We start from the raw sequence: 26,315 nt of genomic DNA on the forward strand, positions 1-26,315 counted from the left end.
TTTTCTTTTCCCTTTATTCTCAGTGGTGACTCATTTATTAACATATTGTAAGGCAATATATATATAATTTTAGTCAGCTGTTTCAATATGATACATATAAAAAAAATGAGCATCAAATCAGAATATTAGAATGACTTTTGAAGGATCATGTGACTGGAGTAATGATGCTAAAAAAATCAGCTTTAAAAATCACAGTAATAAATTACATTTTAAAAGATTTTCAAATATAAACATTTATTTTAAATAGTAAAAATATTTCACAATTTTACTGTTTTTGCTGTACTCATTAAATAAAAGCAGACTTGGTGAGCAGAGGAGACGTATTTTATATATATATATATATAATGTGTATGTGGAGATCAAGGGTTAAAATACGCTTAATCTGCATTTTCTGATGAATGTTAAGTGGAGCGTGCTCTAATGAGTTCAGGCGTCTGCTGGCTGCCCCCTTCTGGCCGCACTGTGAACTGTCCCGGAAGGCGTTTGCTCAGGGAGGAGCCAGAGCGCAAATCAGCAGCAAGCGCAGCAGGAAACACTTCATTGATAATCCTCAAACACTGTGTCCATACACAGACCTCGAAGCCGAGGGAAACACACTTCGAGCCTGCTCTTCGTAACCGCTCGGTGTGGTTTTCCTCTTCACCTCAGAATAATTGAGCAAACCCGCTTGAATCGTGGACAGTGCCGGGACATCAGGCCGCGGTGAATCAGGTGAGTCCTGCCCGGGCCCGTCGACTGCTGCCCGGCCACAGGTGTTTCCACTCACCGGACTCTGTGGATGTGTCTCAAAACGTACTAAGCTGTCTACATAGTGAGCAAACGAATATTCATATAATACCTACAAATGCTGTCTAGCCAGGAAGCACTCTTCGCATTGAGGCACAACCAGTGAATTCTAATTTACAGCTCTGTTTGAACTTAACATGTTTTTGTAATGGGGTGCATACTGTCTGTTTGCAGATTAATGTGTTAATGTTTAATCCCTTCTTATGCATTCTGAGGGTTGTCCATCTAACTAATGAATAACGTTCAGTCTAAAATGAAACTAACTCCTAGTCCTGACCGTGTTGTCTACTGTTGCCCGCACTATCATAAAACTACACCTTTCTGAATGAGAGAACAGAGAATGCATTGTTAGTCCTCTGGTTACTTCAGTCAGCGAGTGTGGAACAGATATCTGTCCCTCCTACGAACATACTGTCTCATACTGATACGTTTAATTTGCACAAGTGTTTCAGTGGCATTTAACTTATTTTGTTGATTGCACCAAAAATGGTGTTCCACTTTGTCCACAGAGACTCAAATGCCAAACTGAATCTAAGTATGTTAGAAATGTATATGTGTGTGTAGCAGCTATAAACTGATATTGCGCTTTTTTTTTTTTTTTTACACCAACTAATCTATATATAAAAACAAACACACAGTTTATTTATGATCTCCACATGAGGCTCGGTCCACTTGTTAAATTAAGTTATTTGACCTATAAATATCATCATGAGACTTGCCAAATTGTTCTGTTATTAGTAGTTCAGACCATAAAGAACCAGCTAATTTAAAAGTTGTTATATTTGCTAGAATACATGAATTAAATATTATTATTTTATTTTTTCAGATCAGAGACTATATTGTTGCTCCTGGCTTTGAGTGTAAAGTGTAAGTGCTTTGGGAAGGACTGGGGAATTGGTTGTCCTTGGCATAGATTGGTGAATGGCTGTCCTACCGGTCTAACAGGTTGAGAATCGAGAATGATAAAGCCTCCGCCTTTCAGACTCTCATGTTGCTTCACACTTAGCCATGTTCCCGATGTTCTGTTTCTCTAGTTTGTAAAGCGACTAAATTTGAGTCATTCGCCTTCGTAGTTAATTTGTGGATTAAACGTATTGTTGCAGACTTCGGCTTCTGGTTTGGACTGTTGGCATTAAGTGTAATTAATCCTGGGTCATTTCATTCAGAAGTCGCCAGGAATGTATGGCCGGATTGAGCTTTGCCCCCGTGGAGAACCAATGCAAAGTATTTGTACAGTGTGATCTCGGATAACACGTTTAAAATTGTGTAAATGTATGTGACGAGTAGCCTTCGTTTCAAATCCGTCATGCTTGTTTACACAAGGATTGACCTGAAATACATGTCAGAGAAGGATGTTTTTGTGAAACACAATGCCCCCCAAAAAACACATTTTAATCTACCAGGATGTCTTCAGCTTGTTGCCAAAAAAAAAAAAAAAAAAATAAGGTATGCATACACTACTATTCAAAAGTTTGGGGTCAGTATGAATATATATATATATATATATATATATATATATATATATATATATATATATATAATATTATACATCAAATTAATACATTTATTAAGTGAGGATGCATTGAGCAAGGAAGATTTTTTTTTTTTTTTTTTTACTTGTCATTTTAAATTGAAATCATTTAACAATATTACAATTTTCATTAACAGTTTTATAAGAACTCTTTTATAAGAACACTAATTTTCTTCCTCGTTCGCATGTCTATTATTTCATATTTCTTGTTAGTCTCTGAGGTCCAGGGAACTTGAACTTGTTGCCATCAGTTAATGAAGAGCTGCAGACAGACGATGACTGTTTACAGAAGACGTTTGTAGGTGTGGTGGCTCTCCGTCTCAGTATTTACCTTTTATTGATGTCCTGTATCAACTGCAGCTAAGTCGGTTACCATTCTGATGTATCACTTTGAGACATTTGGGTGTAAACGTGTTTTTTTTTTTTTTATGCTGCACTTCATGGCTCTTCTCAGAGAAGACAGGAAAGTCTTGAGTCTGGGGACTGACATCCTGTGGTGGGACACACCCCATAGCCAAAGACAAGATCTTATTTTTACATTTACACAGAGAGGAAGAGAAGGTAAACAAAGGCTTCTCACTTCCACTGCAACAAACGGTTAGCGTGGGTGATAGCAGCTTTACAATGACCAATAAGAATGAGAGGAAGTTCATCCAGCACTTCCTCATCCTCTCCAGCTGTTCTTTTTTTTTTTAAGCACTATGAACTTTTGTCTGCTGGACGTCTGACCGGGATGGACAGTTTTGTTCAAACAAAATAAACGGCTAACATCTGTTATCATACCGCTGGTCATAAGTTACTCATTATGGACTTTGTTCTTATGAGTAGCTGCGATATCTTTAATTACAGTATTGACTTGACATGTTTGGGTTTTTAATGTTGGCGTCATTTGTTACAGGTATTCTGACGCATAAACTTCATCTATAATTGTGAAGAAAATGCAAAAACAAACAAAATACTTAAGTTTTAAATATTGTTAATAAAGCCAAAATATGTTGTTGCTGTACACTACCATTGAAGATTTGTAGTCATAATATTAAAAAAAATAAGTTAATATTTTTGTTCAGCAACTACACGTTACATTTCAACAAAAGTGACAGTAAAGTCATTCAAAATGTTACAAAAAAATTTTTTCTAATGTTTTTCAAAATATTAAACTAAGAGACTTCAAAAAAAATACTGAAGAGCCATTCTTTTTATTTAGCCCTGATTCATGAGTGTCAATGTTTATTTTAAAGAAAAAAACCCATTGACTCATGGGATCTTAAAATAAAGCTCTTTCCAATACAATACTCTCTCTGTCCATTTCGTCATCTCGTGGTGGTTGAACTGGTTTTCGTTGTGTTTGCATGGTGCTTTCTCACTTAATCTGGGTGTAGCTGATGATTATTTCAGAGCTTGACCTATTTGTACTTGACTGTCTTTTTCTTGACCTCAAAGATCATTTAGTTGATTCATTAGTGCCCTTTTTCCCATTTCGAGTCTAAAAATGGAATATTCAATTCCTCGATTTCCCAGATTGATCGGCATGACATATTTAGCGTGCTGTGTGAAACCAGGTTATGCCGCTGAGGGACAGCGTCTGTGGTGAGAGTTCACGCTCATGTCAGGGCAGGTTCTCACCTCTTGCCTTCTCCTCTGATCTTTGTTTCCTGTGGGATGCTATGCGGAGAATGTAGTGATGTCACCAGTGATACGATTTGCTGTCAAACTGACTGTTTAGTTGAATTTGATGAAGTATTCCAGGTATAAAAGACAGAAAGCAGGTTAAAACTGCTATTTTATTAATTTGTTCTTGCTGAGGCAGCACAGTTAGTATTGTTCATAGTTTACAATTAGAATTTTTACTTTGCAAATGATAATACAGGTGAAAAATCCCTCTATTTATGATTTGTTAATGTGTAAGTGTGTGTGTGTGTGTGTGTGTGTGTGTGTGTGTTGCACGCTCACATGGCTGCATTTATTTGATCACCAATACAATAAAAACAGTAATGTAGTGTGTGTGAAATATTATCACAATATAAAGTAATAGTTTTTTTATTCCTGTGATGGAAAAGCTGTTATTACTCGAGTCACATGATCCTTTAGAAATTATTTTAATAGGAAAAAAAAAATTGTCATCACAGTTGTGCTGCTTAAAGTTTTGTCTTTATCAGTTGTGCTGCATTTTTGCCAGTATTTTTTGATACAATAGAAAATGAGAAAAACGTTTATATATATATATATATATATATAATTTAAAAGTCTTTACTGTAAATTTTTATCAATTTGATGCATGCGGGCTGAATAAAATAAAATATATTTTAAATAAGAAACATTTGAATGGGAGTATGATTTTTTTTTTTTAATTAACATTTTATTTGTCCTTGCTTGTCTAATTATTATTATTATTATTATTATTATTATTATTATTTTAACGTTTTTTTTTTTACTTCAGTTATAATGTCTAGGAGTTTAGGTTTTAGCTGCAGGTCTGTTTGTGTTAGCCCTTGTCCTTTTATTGTTCTTTAACAGAGAACTCTTTGTGATGGAGTGAAATCATGGAGAAGAGGAACCTGCTCTGCTGAAGCTGGCCATCAGAAACTGAAGCTTTAACACCTAAATTGTTGCTTCTCCTTTTAATGATTGCTTTGTGCAACCAGTAATAGAAGTAGGCTTCAGGAGTAGCACATAGTTGCCTCCCGTAATAACAGTCGTCGAGTTGGGTGGGACGTTTTGGTTCTGGCAGCGTGGCTCAGTTTGTGTTGTGCTGTGTCATGAAATGAGAGAGTGTTGTTGGTCTCCAATTTACTGTGGGCTTGCACAGGCTGTTTTTAAACTAAAAAGCAGTTGACCTCTCCTGACCATAGGGTGCTGTTTTTTGGCTGCCGTCCGGAGGGTATGAGGCCGAGTCCTGGCTAGTAACAGTTCAACGAGTTAGTCGTCAAACATGCTGAGGTGTTTGTGTAATGTGATGTCACCCCTCACCGTGACCTTTAACAGAGGAATCTCCAAGCATCGATTCTTCAGCAGTATCACTGTTTACTGCAGGGATTTCAGAACTGGTTCTCTAAAAAAAAAAAAAAAAAACACCTTTTGTAAATTAGCTTTCTGACAACCATACAAGGACCTAAAAAAAAATTGCTCTTTGTATGGTGTGTGGATATTCAACCAAACCCCAAACTCATCGTATGTAAGACTGGGTGTAACTTGTCCCACACTTTTTGTCCTTCTCTATCTCTCAACTTTTAAAAATCCCTCCTTTCTACTCAATTTTAATTATTATTTTCACCTGACGGATGATAAAACTGGTCGTTAAAATAGCACCTGTTATTGGTGAGGTCTTCCTTAAATTGGTGTGTATTGGGATGTAGTAACTATTACTTAGTTTGTAACCTTTCTGTGAAAATAAGTTTTAATTCCTAATTATTTTGATCTAAATTATATAATACAAATGATACAATTATTTATTTTAATAATATTAAGAACAAAATCGTAATAATTTATTATATAATACGATGATGATGGTGATGATGATAATAGTCATTGTTGTTGTTGACAGTAGGGATGTCAACGATTGATCGATTAAGGCTGTCGATGGTCGGTGAACTGATTTAATGTAGGGCTGCGTGCGGCTCGTGCGCAGAACACGTGCGAGAGGCTGTGAGTGACGGTGACCGTATATAAATGCATCATTAATTCACAGTGTACTAATTAATCTTTTAATGTGATTTAAACTTTAAAGTACATTAAAATAGAAACAACACAACGTTTTTTCAACATGGAAAGCAATAGAAATGTAGTAACGAAGTAATTTCACCAGATAATCATTTCATGTCGTGCGCTTTGCAGGGCTGTGGGACACAGTTATTCCTACAACTTAATTAGTGGAAACTGTTCATGTTTCTTTAATTTTGTTCCATAACCCATGATTTAACTGAATTTAGTGAACAAATTTATAAATCGGACGAATTTTTAATTCATGAAAAATTGGACGTTCAGTCATGGAAATGATCGAAAATTAACATCTCTAGTTGAGACAATAAATAAAATACTAATACTGAACATTAACCTTGTGGCTTAGACCAAACTGAAATGAACATTTATTTGTTTTAATTTGTATTTTCACATTGAAACCTGGCATGTAGGCTGTAACTCAAAGGACAGCGTATTGGAAAGAAAAGAAAAAAAATGGCGACTCTAAAAATCGTTACGTAAAAAAATCTAGTATTATGTAATTCTGCCATATTTACAGTAGGTGATTCTTTCTATGCTTCAAACTGATGTTTTCATGTTTTAGAGCTGCAGTTTAATCAATACTTCCTCTGTTAATGCACCATGTCATTTTATATTCCACTGCCATCAATCTGTCGTCTGTCTGTATGGTTGAGCTGATTACGAAGAGGATTTCTTTGGTGGATTGTTAGTTCCACATGCCATTTCTCCTCATAAAGTCTATCAGTTCTTCACACAGGCCTCCTACCTCTAATTTAGACGAGCTAGAGCCGCTACTCCCACATCAATGTCCTCACATGCACCTCCGCCATAATTCCTCCCAGCAGGATTCAAAACAAACTGCGGTTAGTTTTTTTTCTACCTCTAATTAACTTGGGATTTGTTGGATGGAGGTATAATACTGATCTCTGAGAGCAAAATTATCTGAAACTGCTTTATGAAAGGATCCCAGTGATCAATATGGTGTTCAGCGATTGTTTTGTTTTCTGGCTACTTAAGTTGTGAATGAATCGCGTCTTCACTCCATTCCAGCTCTCCTGCTGTGAGTTTTCCCTCATAAAGCCAAGCTCACTCTTAAGTAGAAGACCTCCCACTTTACCATTGTCCCTTAAGCTAAGCTTTACAGAGACTCTCTCTTTTTTGTTTAGTTTGTTGGCTGGTTTCTTCGGGGTCCTGTAATCCTTGGATTTCTGGTCTTAAAAATAAGGAAACAAGAGCTCTTTTCCTTCTCTAGAAGTGTTTATAGCCACATGCTTGATGACTAAATGTTCTTGGCTAATAATGGCAATAATCGTTGAAATATGTGTCTGAGCTGAGTGGGGCAATTGAGTCACTGGGAAGGTTATGCTTTTAAAAACTGTGGCTGTGAAAAAGTTCCCTTTTGCTGTTGATATGCTGATGTGATCAGCCTGGAGAAAATGTGATTAAATTATGAGGGCATTCTTGTCTAGACATGCTCTCAGTGGAGTTCTTGTGTGATGTGACGTTAATGTTACCTGGATATGTCACTCTGAATGCAGTTCTTATTGTCAATAATCAATATTGAAGACTCTGACTCAATGTTTGTTTTCTTCTTGTTTTTCTTGGCTGCATCCTTGTAGCCTCACTTTTTCCTTGCAGAATTTTTCTTAGCTGCTGATGCTGTATCGATGTGTTTTATGTATGCAAACATTTGCATGTAGAACGTTAGGACCACTTCCCTTTTTAACATGTACCATGGTAACCATAATTGTGTAGTTTTTATGGGTATTGTACAAGCAGACTATAGTTCAGTAAATTGGGGTTAGGATGTTTATTATTATATTTTTTAATATAGTTTCTGCTCATGAAGTCTGCTTATATTTGATCAAAATTACTGCCAAAACCGTACTATTGTGAAATATCATTACAATTTAAAATATCTGTTAATGTAATTCATTCTTCTGATGGCAAAGCTGAATTTTCAGCTGGTTTGGTGTTCAAGAAACATTTATAAATTTTTTAAAATGACTTAATATATTTTTGGAAAACATGACAGATTTCTAGGTTTCTTTCAATAGAAAAGACATTTATGTAAAAATAAAAACAAAACATTATGAATATCTTTCAGTATCACTTGGATAAAAATTTATTATTATTATTATTATTAATTATTTTTTGAAAGTATGCTTTTTTTTTTTTATAAAATAAAATACAGACGCCAGAGTTTGAATAGTAGTGTATTGTGCCATTAAAATTTATATTAGCCAATAATTGAACCTTATCTAACCTAAAAAGTCTTTTGGCTTGGAGTTTTTGGATTTATTATTTTTTTATTTTTTTTACCCAATTTATTGTCTCACAACACTCTATCAACAAGCTACATGATTTGAGGTATAATTAATGTCTGTAGCTAAAACGATGTTTTGTGTTTTGAAGTTATGTGCTGAAGTTTAATATGTCAATTTCAGTTAACAAACATGAATTATAATAATTAGTATGCTTGCATCGGTTGCCGTAGCAAAATTGTTTTTAAGGAGCAAAATAGCCAATGGCAGCTTTGTTTCCACTCACAACAAATGTAAACTGTTTGAAGCTTCGGGTGAGAGAAACTGCCGTCCATTCACAGGTTATTCTGTATTGTTATACTCTGAGTGGTCTCTTTAATGAAAAGCCAGTAGCACCCCTCCTTTCTCTGTCCATTTGAAAGAGGCTCTTTCTGATTCAGCTTCCCCAGAGCAACAGGTGTTTTCATCAGGTGCTGTTTGCTCAGATGACGAGAGGACTGTAATAGCGTTCATCTCTGAACAAAAGCTGCTTCAGTCAGGACTGCAGAGATCCTCGGTCTCCCCGTGGGGGCTGGGCAGAGAGAGCCAAAGAGAGGAATCGGGGGGTAGTTTCAGTCAGACAATCCACAACTCCTTCCTTGGAATTCCTGATGCTATCAGATCCATTGTGGGTTTTTTTGTTGTTGTGCGGAATAGTAACCCTTTGCAAAGTCAGTTTGAGTTGTGCACCCTTTACATTGCTTCAACTTGTGCATTTTTAAAGGCATAGTTCACCCAAAAATAAAATAAGTTCACCCTTATGTGATTCCTGACCTGACTGAATTTGTTGCATGAAACACAAAAGAAGCTGGATAATGCTCTTTTCCATACAATGAATATGAATGGTGACCATGGCTGTTAAGAGCAGTAAACTACGGATGAACTGTGACTTTAAGTCTTGATTATTCCTTTTCGTTGTCATCACTATTCATTGGTGTAATGTATTTACATTTAATGGTTTTATTTTTGTCTGAAAAGCCAGTGATTATTAACCCTGTACCCCTCGTCTCTTGTCAGGTGGCTGAGGAGGAACCGTGCGAGAGGGCAGCGCGAGGTCCCTGCACTTCCAGGGACGATGAAGAGGTTCAGGCGTCATGGGCATGAGTCTCAAAGGGACAAGCACATACAGGATCTCTATCAGTTCAACAAGGTGATCAATTCCACATCTTCTGTTGGATTTTTGCTTGGCTGTTACACATACACAATACTGGTTTTGTGCTATTTGTAAAGGAGCTCTCTTGTTGACTGTATTTGATTTTATAATTACTAAACAAATGTATGATCTTTTTTGGAATTTCTTGTATTTTATGTATTTTTTTTTTGTCAGCGGTTCTAGTTCTTTCCTTGCCATTTTGATAGAACTGGATAATTTGGTCAAAATGTTTAATATTTCAGTATTGCCCATTTCAATGAAAAAAAAGAAAAAAAAAAGAAGAGTATTTAGGAAAATAATATTAACAATTGTAAATTATATTACAACTGGATTTATTTCTTCTTTTTTAAATGTTAAACCATTTAAGCTTTCATATTGGCAGAAAACTGCAAGGAATGCCTTAACGCTTCTCTTTTATGGACAACAGCTAGTTTATAAGCGCTGCTTGTTACAAGTATGTTAAGGTGGTTGGTGCAAGTTGTGTGCCCAAATGCTTGTTACAAGTGACCCAAACTCAGAGCAGAGTTCATGTGGAGCAGCATTTACTAAACGGAGATGATCAGAGAAACTGAAAACACTGGATCATGAGTTGTTTTTTCATGTAAAAGAACACAGTTTCACGGTTCACTCTGAACGTGCAGTGCATGGATTTATTTTAATAATTAAACCCCAGCCTTTCTGATTTGATAATTGCACTAAACCTTAATGCAATTTTGGTGTGAATTTTTGGCTAATCATGCAGCCCTACAGTTTAGAATGTTTTTGCCTTCCCTGTGAAGGGTGCATGCAATCATGCTGCCTTATAATATGCCCAAAATGAGGCATCTTTAAAAGCAGCATAATTGTACATGTTCCATTTTGGATTAGAGTTTAAAACGGCATGACTATGATATTTTTAAAATGTGAACTGCACATGTAACCAGCGTATAGCAGAGCCATTGTATATGATGTAGCATTTCTCACTCTCATTTCTCCCCCCTCTGCTTTAGACGGTAGAGCATGGCTTCCCCCATCAGCCCAGTGCTCTGGGTTTCAGCCCCAGCCTGCAGCTCCTGGCCATCGGTACCAGATTAGGAGCAATCAAACTGTATCCTTCAACAACCAGAAGACATTTCCACATTTATGGGTTATTTGATTTGTGTATAACGTAACTCTTGAGTATCACATTCCATTCCCCTGTCTCTGAATCCTGAGGGCAGAGTGACTACAATGTGAAATGATAATAATGTCCTGAGATTTCCTGTAGCTCATCTCAGGGTTGTTCTAGTGGCTCAGTGGTACACACCCATCATGCAGGTACTTTGAAAGGCGGAACAGTTTATATTAGTGCGTAGCGCTGATACATTTTTTCCCATACTATTGCGTAATTTTCTCTGTTAGTCATTTACAGAAAAGGAAATAGAAATGAGTAACTGGTATGTGGATAACATTGTGTGTCTGGTATTTAATAGTTATTTGCAATTCAAGATATTTTATTTAAAAAAGCAGGGTGGCGTGTAAATGGTTTCCTTAACCAGTTTCCAGGTATGGAGCTCCAGGTGTGGAGTTCATGGGACTTCACGACGAGAATGCAGCGGTTACACAGGTGCACTTCCTGCCAAACCAGGTATGGCTTTATATTCAATTTTTTGTCTTTTAATTTCCATCTAATTTAATCTTTGGGCTCCGGGATTCAGTGAATCATCAGTGGTTTTGGGTGAGGTTGTTTATTACAAAAATGTATAACACAAAGCAACTTTTTAATATGCAGAGATTAAAATGGGGGGGGGGGGTATCAGAAAAATATTATACAGTGGAGTTTATTTTATATCATCATTAGCTGTATACATCGTTTCAACAAAATTATATATATATTTATTTATTTATTTTTCAGTTTTTGTATAATCCACTGTGAATTAAATACATTTAATTATATTTTCTTTTTAATTACAAGAATAGATGTTTATTTGTATTTTTTGCATTTTTTTTTTTGTGTGTGTGTTTATTTATTTATTAATTGCAGGTGGAGTTGGTAACATTACTGGATGACAACAGTCTGCACATGTGGACGCTTCGGGCACATAACAGCATGTCCGAGTTGCTTGAGATCGGACGTTTCACTCTCTCTGGTCCACCTGGGTGAGTCAGGAACACACACCTCAGTCTAATATTATCATGCTTGAAGATCTTTTTAACCTGCTGGGATGCTCATGCACTCACACCCAGCGAATGAGACGTGAGCACTGACTCACACTGACCCAGACTTGACTGATACTCACTTGTGCTCTGAATCCATACATAGATGTACACATGCAGTCAGCTGACTTCCATGATTCAAAGTAGCTTTTTTTGCAGCCTATGATGTCATATTCTTTCCTCCCATGAATGGCTATTATTGCTCATACTTCTGTTATTATCCAGCAACAAGTGACAGGGTATTTTGATCTCCTAGTCTGCATCTGAAATCACATATGCTCGTAGTATGTACTTCTAGTATGATTGTAATCCAGGTGTACTAAATTCATCATGTTACCATTGTCATGTGACATACCAGCATCAATTGCATGGCTTCACTGCCTTTCATAAATCCTATACTGTAAATTCACACATACTGTTTTTTTGCCCCCCTATATAGTATGGAAGTATGCAAATTCAGATGCAGTATTGGATTTTGGTAGCACAGCCCACAAAGAAATCTCATTTGTCTAATCACTTCACATGGCAGAATATTAAGCATCAGATATGTTTTGGTGGTGCCACATGTGTATGAAATTTGTAATCCTAATTATTTTACATTATGTAGTCTTGTATTTATGCCTAAAAATAATTATAATTAAATATTGTGAGAGAATAAAAGATTTATAAAACATGAAACCAATTATAAGATGTTATAATTAAAATATTCATGTTTTAGTGTTTATTGGTAATGTAATTGATAATGATTGTTGATAAAAATACATAAAAATACATTATATGCCTTATAAAGGCATGGGTAAAAACTTTTAATAATGCATTATATCAGAAAAGTAAAAACAATGTAGATAAACTAAAAATATGCCAGCATACAGTTTAAATCCAGTGTCTAATATAAATTTAAGTGGGATAGTAGTAAAAAAGAAATCACTAGCATCATTTTGACTCGAGTCTGATGTGAAACATTGACAGTGCCCCTCCCAGTGTGACGCGGGTCACGGCGGTCCTGGCACACTCATCGGGTGAGCTGCTGCTGCTGGGCACTGAGGGAGGACACGTGTTTGTTGTGGAAGTGCCCGGCTTCAGAGAGCTGGAGGAGAACAACATCAGCGTGGAGGATGTACAGAACAGGTCAGACATCATGATGACCTGAATTATGAATTCATGCCCAAAACACCCGTTACAAAATCTAGCAAAATACAAGGTTTGGTCATTTTGCATATGAACACAATTTAAAGACGACAAACTGAAAACGCACATATTTAATAGATTTAACCTCAGCTCTATAATCTCCTAATTATTTTACACATAGAATGTACATTCTTTAAATAGTTTCAGTGGAATGGTATTATGCAAGAGTTTCACATGTCAGAGGCGATTGTTGCAGTCACGCTTTGTGATCGCTGAACGGTTCACCGCTACTTTTTCCAGAATTCCAGAGGATTATGTTGGCCGCAGGAACCTGGAGTGTGTGGAGACTCTGCATGAGAACCCACTCAACCCACGGCAGGTGCTGATTGGCTACAGCCGAGGCCTGATGGTACTGTGGGATCTGGACCGACAGCGTCCCATCCAACACTTTCTAGGCTCACAGGTACCGTGTACTTGCAGTGCTATAGCTTCTTTATTCAGTTCAGTTCAATCCAAGTTTATTCGTATAGCCCTTTCAGGATAGAAATTGTTGCAAAAAAGCTTTACAGAAAATTGTTTCTACAATATAGGATTATGGATTATGGAAACCCTGCTGTAGCGGAAGTAACAGTACAATTGTAATCTTTATCACTTCTAAGAGGTGGCTTGTAATGGTTTATTTTTGTGTCCTCTGCAGCAACTAGAGAGTGTTTGGTGGATGGAGGACGGTAGGAACATACTCAGTTCTCATAGTGATGGGAGCTACTGCCAGTGGACGGTGACCGGTGAGGATCCGCAGACGGAGCCTGAGAAACAGGAGACGCCGTATGGTGAGACCTCGCTTGTCACTTGTGTTTTCTGTTACAACAGTAAACATGTTCCAGAACCTATGCTGTAGCTGAAATTTTCTATATCTGCCTTACATACTATATTTAATGAAGAACTGTCAATAAAATGTTCTATAATAGAAGAGTCACATGCGGGTGTACTACATTACTCTATGCAAGTTTGGGGTCAGTTTTATATATATGTATGTATAATATAATATAAAATTTCTTAATGTTTTTGAAATTTTTTTTTACTGATATCAAACTTATGAATGGTAGTGTATTTCCACCATATTGGATCTGTAATATGACCTACAATGGTTGCCATATCTCTGTCCGTTTCCATTTACAAATATGACGACTAGTGATGACGAATAGGGAAGTAGGGAAATTCAAGCTCTGGTCTAATGAGAAGCCTTGAAGTCTCCTGCCTTCATAGTATCCTAACTGTAAAAAAAAAAGTGGAATAACGTTGTTGCTTAATATTATGCCTAAAATGTTTGCTTAATTGTAAGCTCACTAGGTTTTGGAACAAAGCCTCTGTTATCCACTTGTAAAATATATTAATAGTGAGCTGTCTTTCTTTAATTCCTTTAATGAACAATATCTTCACACAGGTTCCTTCCCCTGCAAGGCCATATCCAAAGTTATACAGCTGCCATCAAAACAAGGGTGAGTATATTCTTTATAAGACAATACTGTGAGTGTTCACTCGCTGATGTTGAGACGGGTGTGTTTGCTTGTGGTGTCACTAACCCATAGTGCTTCACCATGACTCACACTGTCCATGTGGTTAATATTTAAACCTTCCATAGACGTTCATATGTTCCGCTCCACAGTAATGATTTTTCTTTTACTGATAATCTCTATCCGGTTTTATCATAATGTTGCTTTATTCTCTTTTTCTTTACAATATTTGAAACCGCTGATTTGGAAAGTTTTGGAAGAGCCAAGGAGAGTTTTTCATTTAGTAAACTATTCCTTATCCAAAGTAATGTCTTTTGTCCTTTCCCCGTCCCAAGTCCCCCTTTCCTCATCTTCAGCGGAGGGATGCCGAGGGCCAGTTACGGGGACAGACACTGCATCTCAGTCATCCACAGCAAAACCCACGAGGCGCTGGACTTCACCTCACGCATTATCGACTTCTTTGTCATTCGCGAGGGAGAGGACAACCGAGGTAAAGAGAGATGCTCCCAAACACACGGTTTTGGTTCATTTACATGTTTCTAAATCACATTTTATCTGCGCTACTATAGGTTCACTTCCTCTGAGTGGTCTTAACTGTGTGTCTGTGTCACAGGTGAGCCGAGCGCTCTTGTGGTTTTGGTGGAGGAGGAGCTGATTGTGGTGGATCTGCAGACTGAGGGGTGGCCCGTCATCCAGACGCCCTACCTGGTGCCATTACACTGTTCAGCCATCACCTGCTCGCACCACGTCTCCTCCATCCCGCTCAAACTGTGGGAGAGAGTGCAAGCTGCGGGAGCCCAGCAGAATACACACTACTCCAAGAAGGTTCGAAACCATATGCACACACAAATACAGAAATATTTAGCACAGATCACATGTTGCCCAATAAAACCATTTACCAGAAAGAGAGTGCTCACTTCAACCGCCAGTTGCTGGGTTAAATGTTAACTACAGTTGGCTTCAGAAGACTTCAACAACTGTGTCAAGTGTTGATTCTGTGTGGCAGCACCATAGATGTCTCTAAACACTGTTCTTAATCACTTTTCACTTTTATTGAGCCATTCAATTCTAGATTCTTGTAAATCCTGTCTTTTTGTAGCCTTGGCCTATAAATGGAGGCCAGAATCTTGCCCCAGACCCTCCCCAGAGAGACTTGCTCCTGACAGGGTAAGTAGACCTGTGTAAGCTAATGCTATTGATCTTGGTGTGCCTTTACTCCAGCCTTCACATAATCCTTTGAGTAATCATTCTAATAGGCTGATTTTCTGCTCTGGATAAAGTTGTTCTTATAATTATTATCAGTGAAAACTGCTGTTCTGTCTAATATTTTTGTGGAAACTGTGTATATTAGGGGTGTAACGGTTCACAAAATTCACGGTTCGATACGATACACTGGTGTCACGGTTCGGTACGTTTTAGATGCAGCAAAATGAAAAAATTGGCAGATAAATATCCTTGATTTTTAAAAAATGTTTTATTTATTAAAACTTTTTTACATTGAACAATGATGGAGCTATTCTTTACCCATCTTTTATGGTGTTTTCTTAGCAGCATACTGTATAAAACAAAAACAGCTTCTTATAAAGAAAAAAAAAAGAATGTTATATTGTTTTAATAGTAATGAACAAATACAAAGATGTAACTTTTTATATGGAACTCTATAACTCTTTATATTGAGTGTGTTTTTACTCAACTGGTTCTCTATAGGGCTTATGTTTTTTGGAACAAAGCAGGAATTACGGTCTGGCTGAAATGGGCTCGTGAAGGAATATTGTAACGGGGCTCAATTACATTAAGCATGTTCTTAAAACCTGCGTTTTCCACTACAGAGTGCGCTCGCTCACTCAGTACGCACTGAAGGCTTGTTGCAAAATGGCTAATGCGTTTAACAGACCAGAAAAAGAAGATCCTCCAATAACCAACAGGTCTGGTGTTTGGGTGCACTTTGGATTCCCTGTAAGCTATAATGGTGATGATAGAATGAATGGTAAATAGTAAGGTCTCATATCCGCGGCTATAACATAAATGTAACGTAAATGTAGTCTTTTACCCTGTTTGAATCAGTTGGAAATGTCTGCCTAAATGCTGCGGCTCCTTTTTTTTCGTCTTTTCCCAGATACTGACACACTAAGGTGATGTCGGCATAAATGAGTTGACAAGTTTCAAGTATTCCCGCTGGTGTTTTTTTTTTTTTTTATTATTTTTTCCCCGCTGGTGTACCTTATTGTCATGTAGATGCAACATACCGTTGTTTTTTTATCCACCACTCTCTTACCATCACCATGGCTTACAGGGAATCCAAAGTGCACCCAAACACCAGACCTGTTGGTTTTTGGAGGATCTTCTATTTCTGGTCTGTTAAACGCATTGGCCACCGCGTACCGTGCATGAACTGCTCGCTCACTCAGCGCGTATAAATATATAAATAAATAAATAAATAATATAAAATGAGTAAAACAAAATGACTTTTTTTTTTTTTTTTTTTGGGAAGTTGGTAAGCTTTTCTCTTAGACAGTTTGTGTCTGTTTTCAGTCGCTCACATCACTTGTATCAGATAATAAAAACTGGAAAGTTCAGATATTTGTTCTTATTTTGCCTGTTGGATTATTTTAATTTTTAAAAGCTGAGTATTATTCCAGTAATTCTACTTTTATTTTCTTCCAAGCTAGTTGTTCATAGCTTTGAAACAACCTGTTGGTACTTGGACCCTTTTTAAAATGTTTGCTGCTGGGTTTTTCCCTTTTCATGAAAATCGTGTAAATAACAAGGAAGAATGTTGTGTTAAGATGCTGTAATGGATTTGCATGTAGGGAATGAGGAATTGATGATTAAAATGGAACTTACCTTTCACTTTAAATATTTTGTATCCTCCTTTGTTTTGAAAGGCATGAAGATGGCACTGTGCGTTTCTGGGATGCCTCAGGGGTCTGTCTTTACCCCATGTACAAGCTCAGCACAGCGGGAGTCTTCCTCACAGACGCCGACCCAAATGACAACATGAACCAGGGCAGTGAGGGAGAGTGGCCTCCGTTCCGCAAGGTCTGGTTTGACTGACACTTACTTCTAGAAGGATTATCACTCACACTACTTGGCACAGTTGTTTAATGATTTCATCAGGCATTTGATTCTGTGTATTTATTGTTTTTATAAATATCAGGTGGGCTGCTTTGACCCGTATAGCGACGACCCTCGGCTTGGCATTCAGAAGATCCACCTGTGTAAATACAGCGGATATCTCACAGTGGCTGGAACTGCAGGACAAGTGCGTTTTAATGGGGGAGTTTAAGGGAAGATATACATCATTAAAGAAAACAATATTCAAATGTTACCTTTTGTTCAGTGGTTACATAAACTACTACATCTGCAACATGGCTGCATTTATACACTGTAAAAACAGTAATAATGTGAAATTCTTACTCATTAAATATAGCTTAACACGCACTTCATTCCTGTTACATCAAAGCTGAATTTTCAGCATCATAACTCCAGTCTTCAGTGTAAAATGATTAATCAGAAATCATTATAATATGCCTAATTGGTGCTCAAGAAGCATTTAATCACTGACTACGTTTACATGCAGCCAATAACCCGTTCAAAACCGGGATATTAGCAATAACCCGGTCGCGCACGGCCATGTAAACACCGGCAAAAACCCGGATATGCTCATATCCCGGTTTTTAAAAACCGGGATATTATACCTGGGGTACCCCTTTTCTAACCCAAATATTTGGTCTTGTAAACGCGTTTTGGCATATCCCCATCAAAATGTGTGTTCTGCGCATGTTCTGTTCGCAAGGAATCTTGGTCTTTTGAGTCTTTGGATACAGGAAGAAGAATCGGAAATGACGCATATTGCGTCTTACGTCCAGACGCTAACCGTGCGTCGCCATTTACATCGCGATATTGGCGACTGATAGTGACCTTAACCCGACCATAACCCGAATTTTAACAGCTTGTAAACGTAGTCAATGTTGAAAACACTAAAGTTTTAGAAGATTCACATTTATTTAAAATCAAAATCATTCTTAACATTACAAATGTCATTTTAGTCCATTTTGATCACTTGAACGAATCCTTGCTAAGAAAAAAATAAATGAAACTAGGGCTGCACGATATTGGGAAAAAATGACATTTTTATATTTTATCTGTGATATATATTGCGATATGAAATCTAATCAAATTTTTTCTTACAAACAAAAATGGGGTGAGCACACTTACATTCTCATTTAAAATGATTTAAACATCGACACCCATCGTGTCAATTGATTAATATGCGCAAGGGAGAGAGAGCAGACTTTATTTATAGAATTTATTCTGACTTCCTTGTGCTGAAGATCTGATCTATTTTCCAGTTCACCCAGTTCTCAGAATTTGTACTGGCTGTTGATAATTAATCACGAGAGAGAACTTGACTGAAGCACTTAACTGATTATTAACAGTCCACTTCACATATGGAAATGAGCTTGGTGAAAACCACTCTTCAGGATCTTGTCCTTTGACCGAACCACTGAAATGTGAATGTTGCTGTAAGGACATGTATGAACAGTGACTGTCACAATCATTTCTCTTTGTCTTCCTCCCTCTCAGATTCTGGTTTTGGAGCTGAATGACGAGGCTGCTGAGCAGACGGTGGAGGCTACAGTGGTGGACCTGCTGCAGGGTCAGGAGGGCTTCCGCTGGAAGGGCCAGGCGCGTCTAGACGTGCGGGAGGAGCCGGTGCTGTTCCCTCCAGGCTTCCAGCCCTTCGCTCTAGTGCAGTGCCAGCCGCCCGCTGTGGTCACAGCAATCGCTCTCCATTCAGAGTGGAAACTGGTGGCCTTCGGGACCAGCCATGGCTTTGGTTTCTATGACTACCACCAGAGGAACAACATCTTGGTCAAGTGAGAAGAACAACATTTTAAATAGCATTCCAGTTTTATCAGTTCAAAAGACTGATTTGTAACTATTAAAAAAAAGCAGACTTACCACAAATGAACATTAGGGAATAACCTGTAAGATAACTTCAAACTTATGTTGTTTTATTTGGTTCAGACTGATGATGAGTGTTCATGATGTTCAGCACAATAGTCTAATTAAAGAAACGTTCCCTTGAAAAAGAGAAGTCTTTATTATAGCTACAGTGTTAGTCACCATGGTGTACTTTTATCATGATAAAAGGGGAATAACTATGAAAAAAAATATGATAAATATGGAAAAACAGCCGTCTGACTCACTTATCATATGATGGACTGGCTTTTTATTTAAATAATGTATATTAAACGTTAATAATTAAACCATATTGTTTTATTTATATTTCTTATGTGATGCGGGTCAAATGTAATGTTTTGCACTTTTAAATTAATAGAAAAGTAGTAAAAACTGTTTTTTTTTTTTTATTGACCAAAAATAAAACTATTCAAAAGTTTGTTCAGTAAGGTTTGGTTTAAGGTGTTTTTTTTATTTTTTTTTATTTTTTTTAATTTTTTTTATATAAAAGTCTCCTATGCCCACCGATGCTACATTTGATCAAAATATATATATATTTTTTAATATCACAAATTTAAAATAAGTTTTCTCTTTTAATATATCTATTAAATTTCTTATTATTATTATCAGTGAAAATGGCTTAATATTTTTATGAATGCTGTGATAAAAAAAATTTCCAGGTTTGATGAACAAAGTTCAAATAACATTTAAGTCTTTTGTTACATTGTCTTTTAATAACACTTTTGATCATCTAAATGCATTTTATTAATAAAAGTATTAATAAAAAAAATCTAAATAAAAATAATAGGGTTTTGAAAATTGCAACCTTTTGACTTGATATCAATCAATTTAAAAGAATGTAAATCTTACTTTTTTATGTTGTAGCAAAATTGTCCATATTCAAATAATTTTAAGCCTTTTATTTCTGAACCCAAACTTTACATTTAAATTGTTTGGATCAAGACTCTGTTAAGATTATTTCAAACATAAATTCTATTAGTTGTGTTTTTTTCCCTGCAGACTTTGAGCATGCTAATAGTTGTTTGCTGTCCATTTGCAGGTGCACCCTAAATCCCAGTGACCAGGTGGCCATGGAGGGACCGCTCTCACGCGTTAAGTCCATCAAGAAGTCCTTGCGGCAGTCCTTCCGCAGGATTCGCCGCAGCCGGGTTTCCATGCGAAAACACCACACTAACAACGCAGCTAAGGTCTCAGCTCTCTTTTTCTCTAATGCTGCAGTCATTCACCCGACAAATTAACAGACTTCATGCATGCCGTTATTTCAGCTACGGTTAGCATTGCATAATTCAGAGTTGTTAAAAAGGGTGGTGAATATCAGCAATGTTTCTGCAGCTGCAAGAGATCAACGCCAGGCTGGAGGCCGAAGCTCTGCAGGAGATGGAGCTGGCACCTGTACAGAGAAAGATTGAAGCCCGTTCCTCTGATGACTCCTTCACAGGCCTCGTCAGGACACTCTACTTTGCAGATACATTCGTTAGTGATAGTGAGTACCGCAATGTTTCTAATCCTTAAATATAGGGTTATGATGTTTCCCATTATTACTGTGTCCTCTCACATGGCAAGTGTGTGACTAGCAGAAGACCTTCATGATCTTTCTCCCTCTCTCAGGTTCTCACAGTACGCCCTCGCTGTGGGCAGGAACCAATGGTGGAGCTGTTTTTGCGTATGTCCTCCGTGTCCCATCATTGGAACGAAGGGCGGAGGATCCAGTGGTGGCTCATGCAGGTAAATGGAAAATTATAATATATATATATATATATATATATATATATATATATATATATATATATATATATATATATATATATATATATATATATATATATATATATATATATATATATATATATATATATATATATATATATATATGCAGATGGACAAAGACAAAGATTTTAATAAATCAATTAATAAATGTATCTATTGAACATTGGTTTCTTTATGAATAACATTGTTGCTTGTGTTTGGAAAAGGAATAAACCACATTACGACTTTGTGTTAGTAATTATACCACAGTAAAGGGTTACAGTAAAGTGTGAATTCTTGCATATTGAGGTTTTTTTTTTTATACCCACAAATATTCACTAATACTATTGTTAAAAATATTTTTTTAAGAAATAAATACTTTAAATGCTTTATATTATTAATACCTTCTTATTTTAAATAAGTCATGTTCTTTTTATCTCTCTATTTATCAAAGTATGAGTTTCCACAAAATATTAATCAGCACAGTTATCATATTAGAATGTTTCTGATGGATTATTTGACACTAAATACAGTAAATTCATCTTTGCCATCACTGGAATAAATTACATTTAAAAAATTTAAAATCGAAAAACTTTTTTTTTTGTAAAAAGTATTTCTCAGTATTACGGTTTTCCTGTGACACAGGAAATATATATATATATTCCTTTGAACTCTCCATTTATCCAAAAATCCTGGATTCCACAACATATTAACCAGCACAATCAGCATATTAAAATGTTTCTGATGGATCATGTGACACGTAAGACTGTAAATGCAGCTGAAAATTCAGCTTTGCCATCACAGGAATAAATTACATTTTAAAATATACTGAAATAGAGAAACGGCTATTTTATTTATTTATTTTATTTCTCAATATTACTATTTTCCTGTGTTTTTGGTCAAATACATTTTGCCTTGGTGCGCATAAATTGTATTGACCCCAAAGTTTTGAACCATAGTATGCACAAAACCCATTATATAAAAAGTTGAATGTTTACATAAACAGATCTTCTATAAAAAAGTGCTTCTCTATTACCAGCTAAAGAGATTCAGTTGATGCATCGTGCTCCAGTCGTGGGTTTGGTGGTCTTGGATGGCAAGGGTGCCCCTCTGCCCGAGCCTCTGGAGGTGGCCCATGATTTGGCGCGCAGTCCTGAAATGCACGGTTCCCATCATCTATTGGTTGTGTCAGAGGAGCAATTTAAGGTGAGAATTTACACCACACTACTTATTCTTCCTCCATTGCCGACATAGATTGTGTCTTATTGTATTTGTGTGTACACAGCTGTTTACTCTGCCTAAAGTGAGCAGTAAATCAAAGCTGAAGCTGACAGCGGTGGACGGCTCTCGTGTTCGCCGTGTGGGTGTGGCTTGGTTTGGCTCTCGGACCGATGAACAGTTAGAGAGCAGCCTGGTGGTGCTGACCAATCAGGGGGAGCTACACGTCATCTCTTTGCCTTCCATCAAAATGATGGTCCACTATCCTTGCATACGAAGAGAAGACGTCAGTGGAATCGCATCCTGTGTGTTCACCAAATACGGCCAAGGTAGGAAATGCTCACTTTTACACAGTGCATTTAAACATGAATCTCCTCTCAAACTCTTAGTCTGGTCATCTTTCAGGATTTTATCTGATGTCCCCTTCTGAGTTTGAGCGGTTTTCTCTCTCCACCCGCTGGGTGGTGGAGCCGCGCTGTCTGGTTGAGGCTCCACTCCAGATGAGGCCCAAGAACCCATCGAGTCCCGTCCACAGGGACCAGCCAGATGGACTACCTACTGAACACAGGTGTGTGTGTGTGTGTGTAGTTGTGTTATAGTTCAGAATCCCTTATTCCTTTCCTGTTGTTAAGGATTGACACAAGTGTTTCTATATTGATGTTTCTTTGTTCTGTCTTTCTAGAAATGTAAAAAGGGAGAGTGAAGGATATGGTGAGATTCAGTGTGCTTTTTCCAAATCTGTGTGAATTGTGCAAACTAAGCATCCAATACTAAAAAATGCATGTTCTTTAGTGCTGCTTTGAAGTCACTCATGCAAAAGACTTTAGTCTGTACTTACGGACACAATCCGTAATTGATGACACAAGGCCACATTAATACTTGGAATTTTGGTAAAAACAAAAGTTGTATATATTATCAGCCCCAAAAACATACTGGTATCTTACATTATAATTAGTGCGGTCAAACAATTAATCATGATTAATTACATCCAAAATAAATGTTTGTATGTGTGTTTGTGAGAAATTATGTGTGTAAATGTATTCTGTATATATAAATGGGCGCACACACACGTGTATATAAGAAAAATCTAATATCATTATATATAAAATTAAATTTATTTATACATGTATATTTTTTCTTTTAAATATACATGCATTTGTGTTTTTATATATACAAAAATATACTCTAAAAAGAAACTTATTTTGGATGTGGTGAATTGTTTGACGGCACTAATTATAATTCAGCTTTTAAGTGAACTCATAATTTTGAGTTTTGCACATGATTAGACAAACTGACCAATCACGATCAAGTATTCTAAAGTTAGAAGTTTATCAGGTGCAAGGCAGTGTTTCCTTATATTATATCAATTTTAATTTTGTTATTTTTGTACAAAAAAAAAAAAAAAAACTAAGAATTTTTTTTACAAATCACTTTTCAAGGAAACTAAAACTAAAAATATAAAAAATTAAATCTGAATTCGAAATATAAATGAATACATTACGGTTTATAAATAATGTGGCTTGCCAGTTGCATCAATTATGAATTGTATTCATAACTCCTGAGTGTTTGCAAGCTTTGGCCTGACTGATCAATGTGCTTGTGTGTTCCAGAGAATTCTGCTAGACAAGTAATGGAGCATGCTTTGCTCAACGATGAGAGTGAGTACACGAGGATCAGCAGTTAGACAGAGTAGTTTAGAAGTAAAGAGCAGTGTCAGATTGTTTGTATCTCTGCTTGCTGTGGATGTGTGACATGCAGATGACATGCAAATGCCCTGAACCAATAATCTAAACATGCTGTATGTTTTCAGTTATCTGTGCAGTCATGTGTGCATGATCTGTAACACTCCCATTTGCCTGCACAATAATGTTGTTGTATTAATACCTGTGGAAAAGTCTTGATTTGTTGTTTATGAACAGAAGAACTAGATTTTCCACTGAGGACAGTGTTTGCTGGATTAGCTTTTATAGTGTCTGAATAGAATTTGTGGGAAAGTCTTTGTGTATTTGTTTGATTCACATCTTGCTTTAACACAGGAGTGCTTCAGGAGATCCAGAAGTCTCTAGAAGGAGATCAAACGTGAGCAGGTTTAATTGAATGTTTATTAATATGCATTAAAACCCGTACGGTTTGAATAATCTGCCAATTGTTTGTTTAAAGGACGTTCCTAGAGAACAATCTCAAGACGAAGCCAAAAGCAAGCAATGTGCTAAGCAATGGAGGTAATTATTTTCTGTTCCCGATTAGCATAAATTGGTATTCTGCATTTGAATAATAATATGGTAACCAGCAAGTATTTGAGAGAACGGTGATCAAGTTTCAAAGAAGGGCGTTTTAGCAGTGTTTATAATGCAGATCTTCCTGTATGTCTTCCGGCATATTTTACATTTCTTCGGTTGGAACAGGTCATTATCACATGCAAAGAAATGTTTTATTATTATTATTACTGTCTTTATTATTTATTATTGTAACTGTCTCAAAGAAATGTTCTATTCTCCCCTGTCTTTAAAAATATATATATTTTTGTCAATAAAATAACAATAATACTTTGCATATGATAATATAATAATAATTTAATATAAGATCTGGGTGACATAATTGATACATAAAAGACTGGGTTCCATAGCCTACAGTGTGAATGGAAAATTGTCTAAAAAATATTTTTAAAGACGGAGTAGATGAGTAGATCACGATATCACTAGAATTTCTCTTAGAGACGGCAATAATAATAATAGTTAATAAATGTAACTCCTCTTGGAAAATGATTTTGGACTCTTGTTTATTTGGATCAGCTGGGTTACATTAGTGTGAATGTAAATGATACTGAAAAGAGAATTTGATGTTAAATCTGTGTAAATAGCCAAGAAAAAATTTTATTGTTGATTTTTACAGTGTTGTTAATTGTATTCTACCATGTTGTGCGTTATGTATGAGAAAATCATTTTCTATTTAAGTGAATCTATTACTTTGTGCACTACACTTGTAACTGACACATGCCATGTCATAATTATTTCTAATACTTAATTGAAATGGTCATCCAAAATGTAACCAGTTGTTATATGTTTATTTTGCCTCTCTGCTTGCTGCTGTGTCCACAGATTGAGCCTTTAATTCCCAGTGCCTGAATGATTCTGGATGCGCTCTTCATTCCAGACTTGCTTCCGATCTGAACACTACTGCTAGAACCACTACTGAACCATGAGAAAGCCTTGCCCTGGAGAGATAACCTCCCACTCAAGAGCTTCTACTCCCAGAGAGAGGAGAGCGAGGGACCACCATCTGTGCCTGCTACGACCAAACACTGTATCTCCACTAAACCCATTACATGCTGACCAACCGCCATTCACTGCATCTGCATCTGCATCTGCACAGTTCACTGCAGTGGCGTTTGATAGACTGCCAATCTTGTTTTTAACTATTTTAAATGCATGATTTTTCTTTTCTGTCAGATTGAGAACCTCAAAATTTCCATAGATGGTCTATTATAGCTGGATAAAGACACCATTAGCTGTGTAATTAGGGTAGGACGACAAGGCAACATTAGCACTAGATGCTAATAAGCCACATCCACATTTTAAACCCTACTGAGTATTCCAGAACAAGTAGTGTTGCCTTTCCCCGTCCACACCAATGAGAACAGTGACTAGACAAAGTTCTTATAGGTACTTGGACACTACTGTGTAGTTCATATGCTGTAGTTTCTAGGGTGTACAGCTTTCTGAGGGGCTAGGTTTTTATTTTGTTTTTAATGTAAAGCATTTCTGTTATGCCAATAATGAATGATGTAATTTAGGAATGTAATTTTAAAATATTGTAGTCAAATGTTTTAATATATGTGTATATGAAAATTCATACCCCGTTTTGAATGCTGGGTTCCTTTTACGGAGGGCTGTATTTTCTGATCCAAGGAAATATTTTGGTACTGTCTCCTGAAATGCTTTTAGCGTTTTCTTTGGGGGTGGGTCTAGAATATATTTTTGTAGAATCATACATGATCGTGAATGAGAACACTAATTATTATACTTTGTAACTCCACACTACACTCTTCTCAGTAAAACTTTTTTCGCACAAACCATCCT

At 36.6% G+C, this 26,315-nt stretch overlaps 1 protein-coding gene across 2 annotated transcripts; it reads left to right on the top strand.

Annotated features, from left to right (window-relative positions):
- Window positions 1–523: 523 nt before the first annotated feature.
- LOC113111635 (lethal(2) giant larvae protein homolog 2) lies at window positions 524–26,308 on the top strand. Of its 2 annotated transcripts, XM_026276579.1 has the most exons (26): window positions 524–711; window positions 9,334–9,466; window positions 10,459–10,556; window positions 10,994–11,075; window positions 11,472–11,587; window positions 12,614–12,772; window positions 13,073–13,235; window positions 13,470–13,602; window positions 14,217–14,271; window positions 14,622–14,776; window positions 14,900–15,111; window positions 15,386–15,453; window positions 17,172–17,325; window positions 17,444–17,548; window positions 18,874–19,166; window positions 20,312–20,459; window positions 20,605–20,755; window positions 20,881–20,997; window positions 22,058–22,224; window positions 22,304–22,565; window positions 22,642–22,804; window positions 22,919–22,947; window positions 23,847–23,894; window positions 24,273–24,315; window positions 24,397–24,458; window positions 25,335–26,308. In XM_026276579.1, the coding sequence occupies exons 2-26, from the start codon at window positions 9,392–9,394 to the stop codon at window positions 25,337–25,339; spliced, it is 3,063 nt and encodes a 1,020-aa protein (XP_026132364.1). In that variant the 5' UTR covers window positions 524–711; window positions 9,334–9,391; the 3' UTR covers window positions 25,340–26,308. The 2 variants fall into 2 exon arrangements, with proteins under 2 accessions (XP_026132364.1, XP_026132365.1); XM_026276580.1 differs by lacking the exon at window positions 23,847–23,894.
- The last annotated feature ends 7 nt before the right edge of the window (window positions 26,309–26,315 follow it).

Source organism: Carassius auratus, chromosome 12 (genome assembly GCF_003368295.1).
Source record: "Carassius auratus strain Wakin chromosome 12, ASM336829v1, whole genome shotgun sequence".
In the NCBI taxonomy this organism is placed as follows: Eukaryota; Metazoa; Chordata; class Actinopteri; order Cypriniformes; family Cyprinidae; genus Carassius; species Carassius auratus.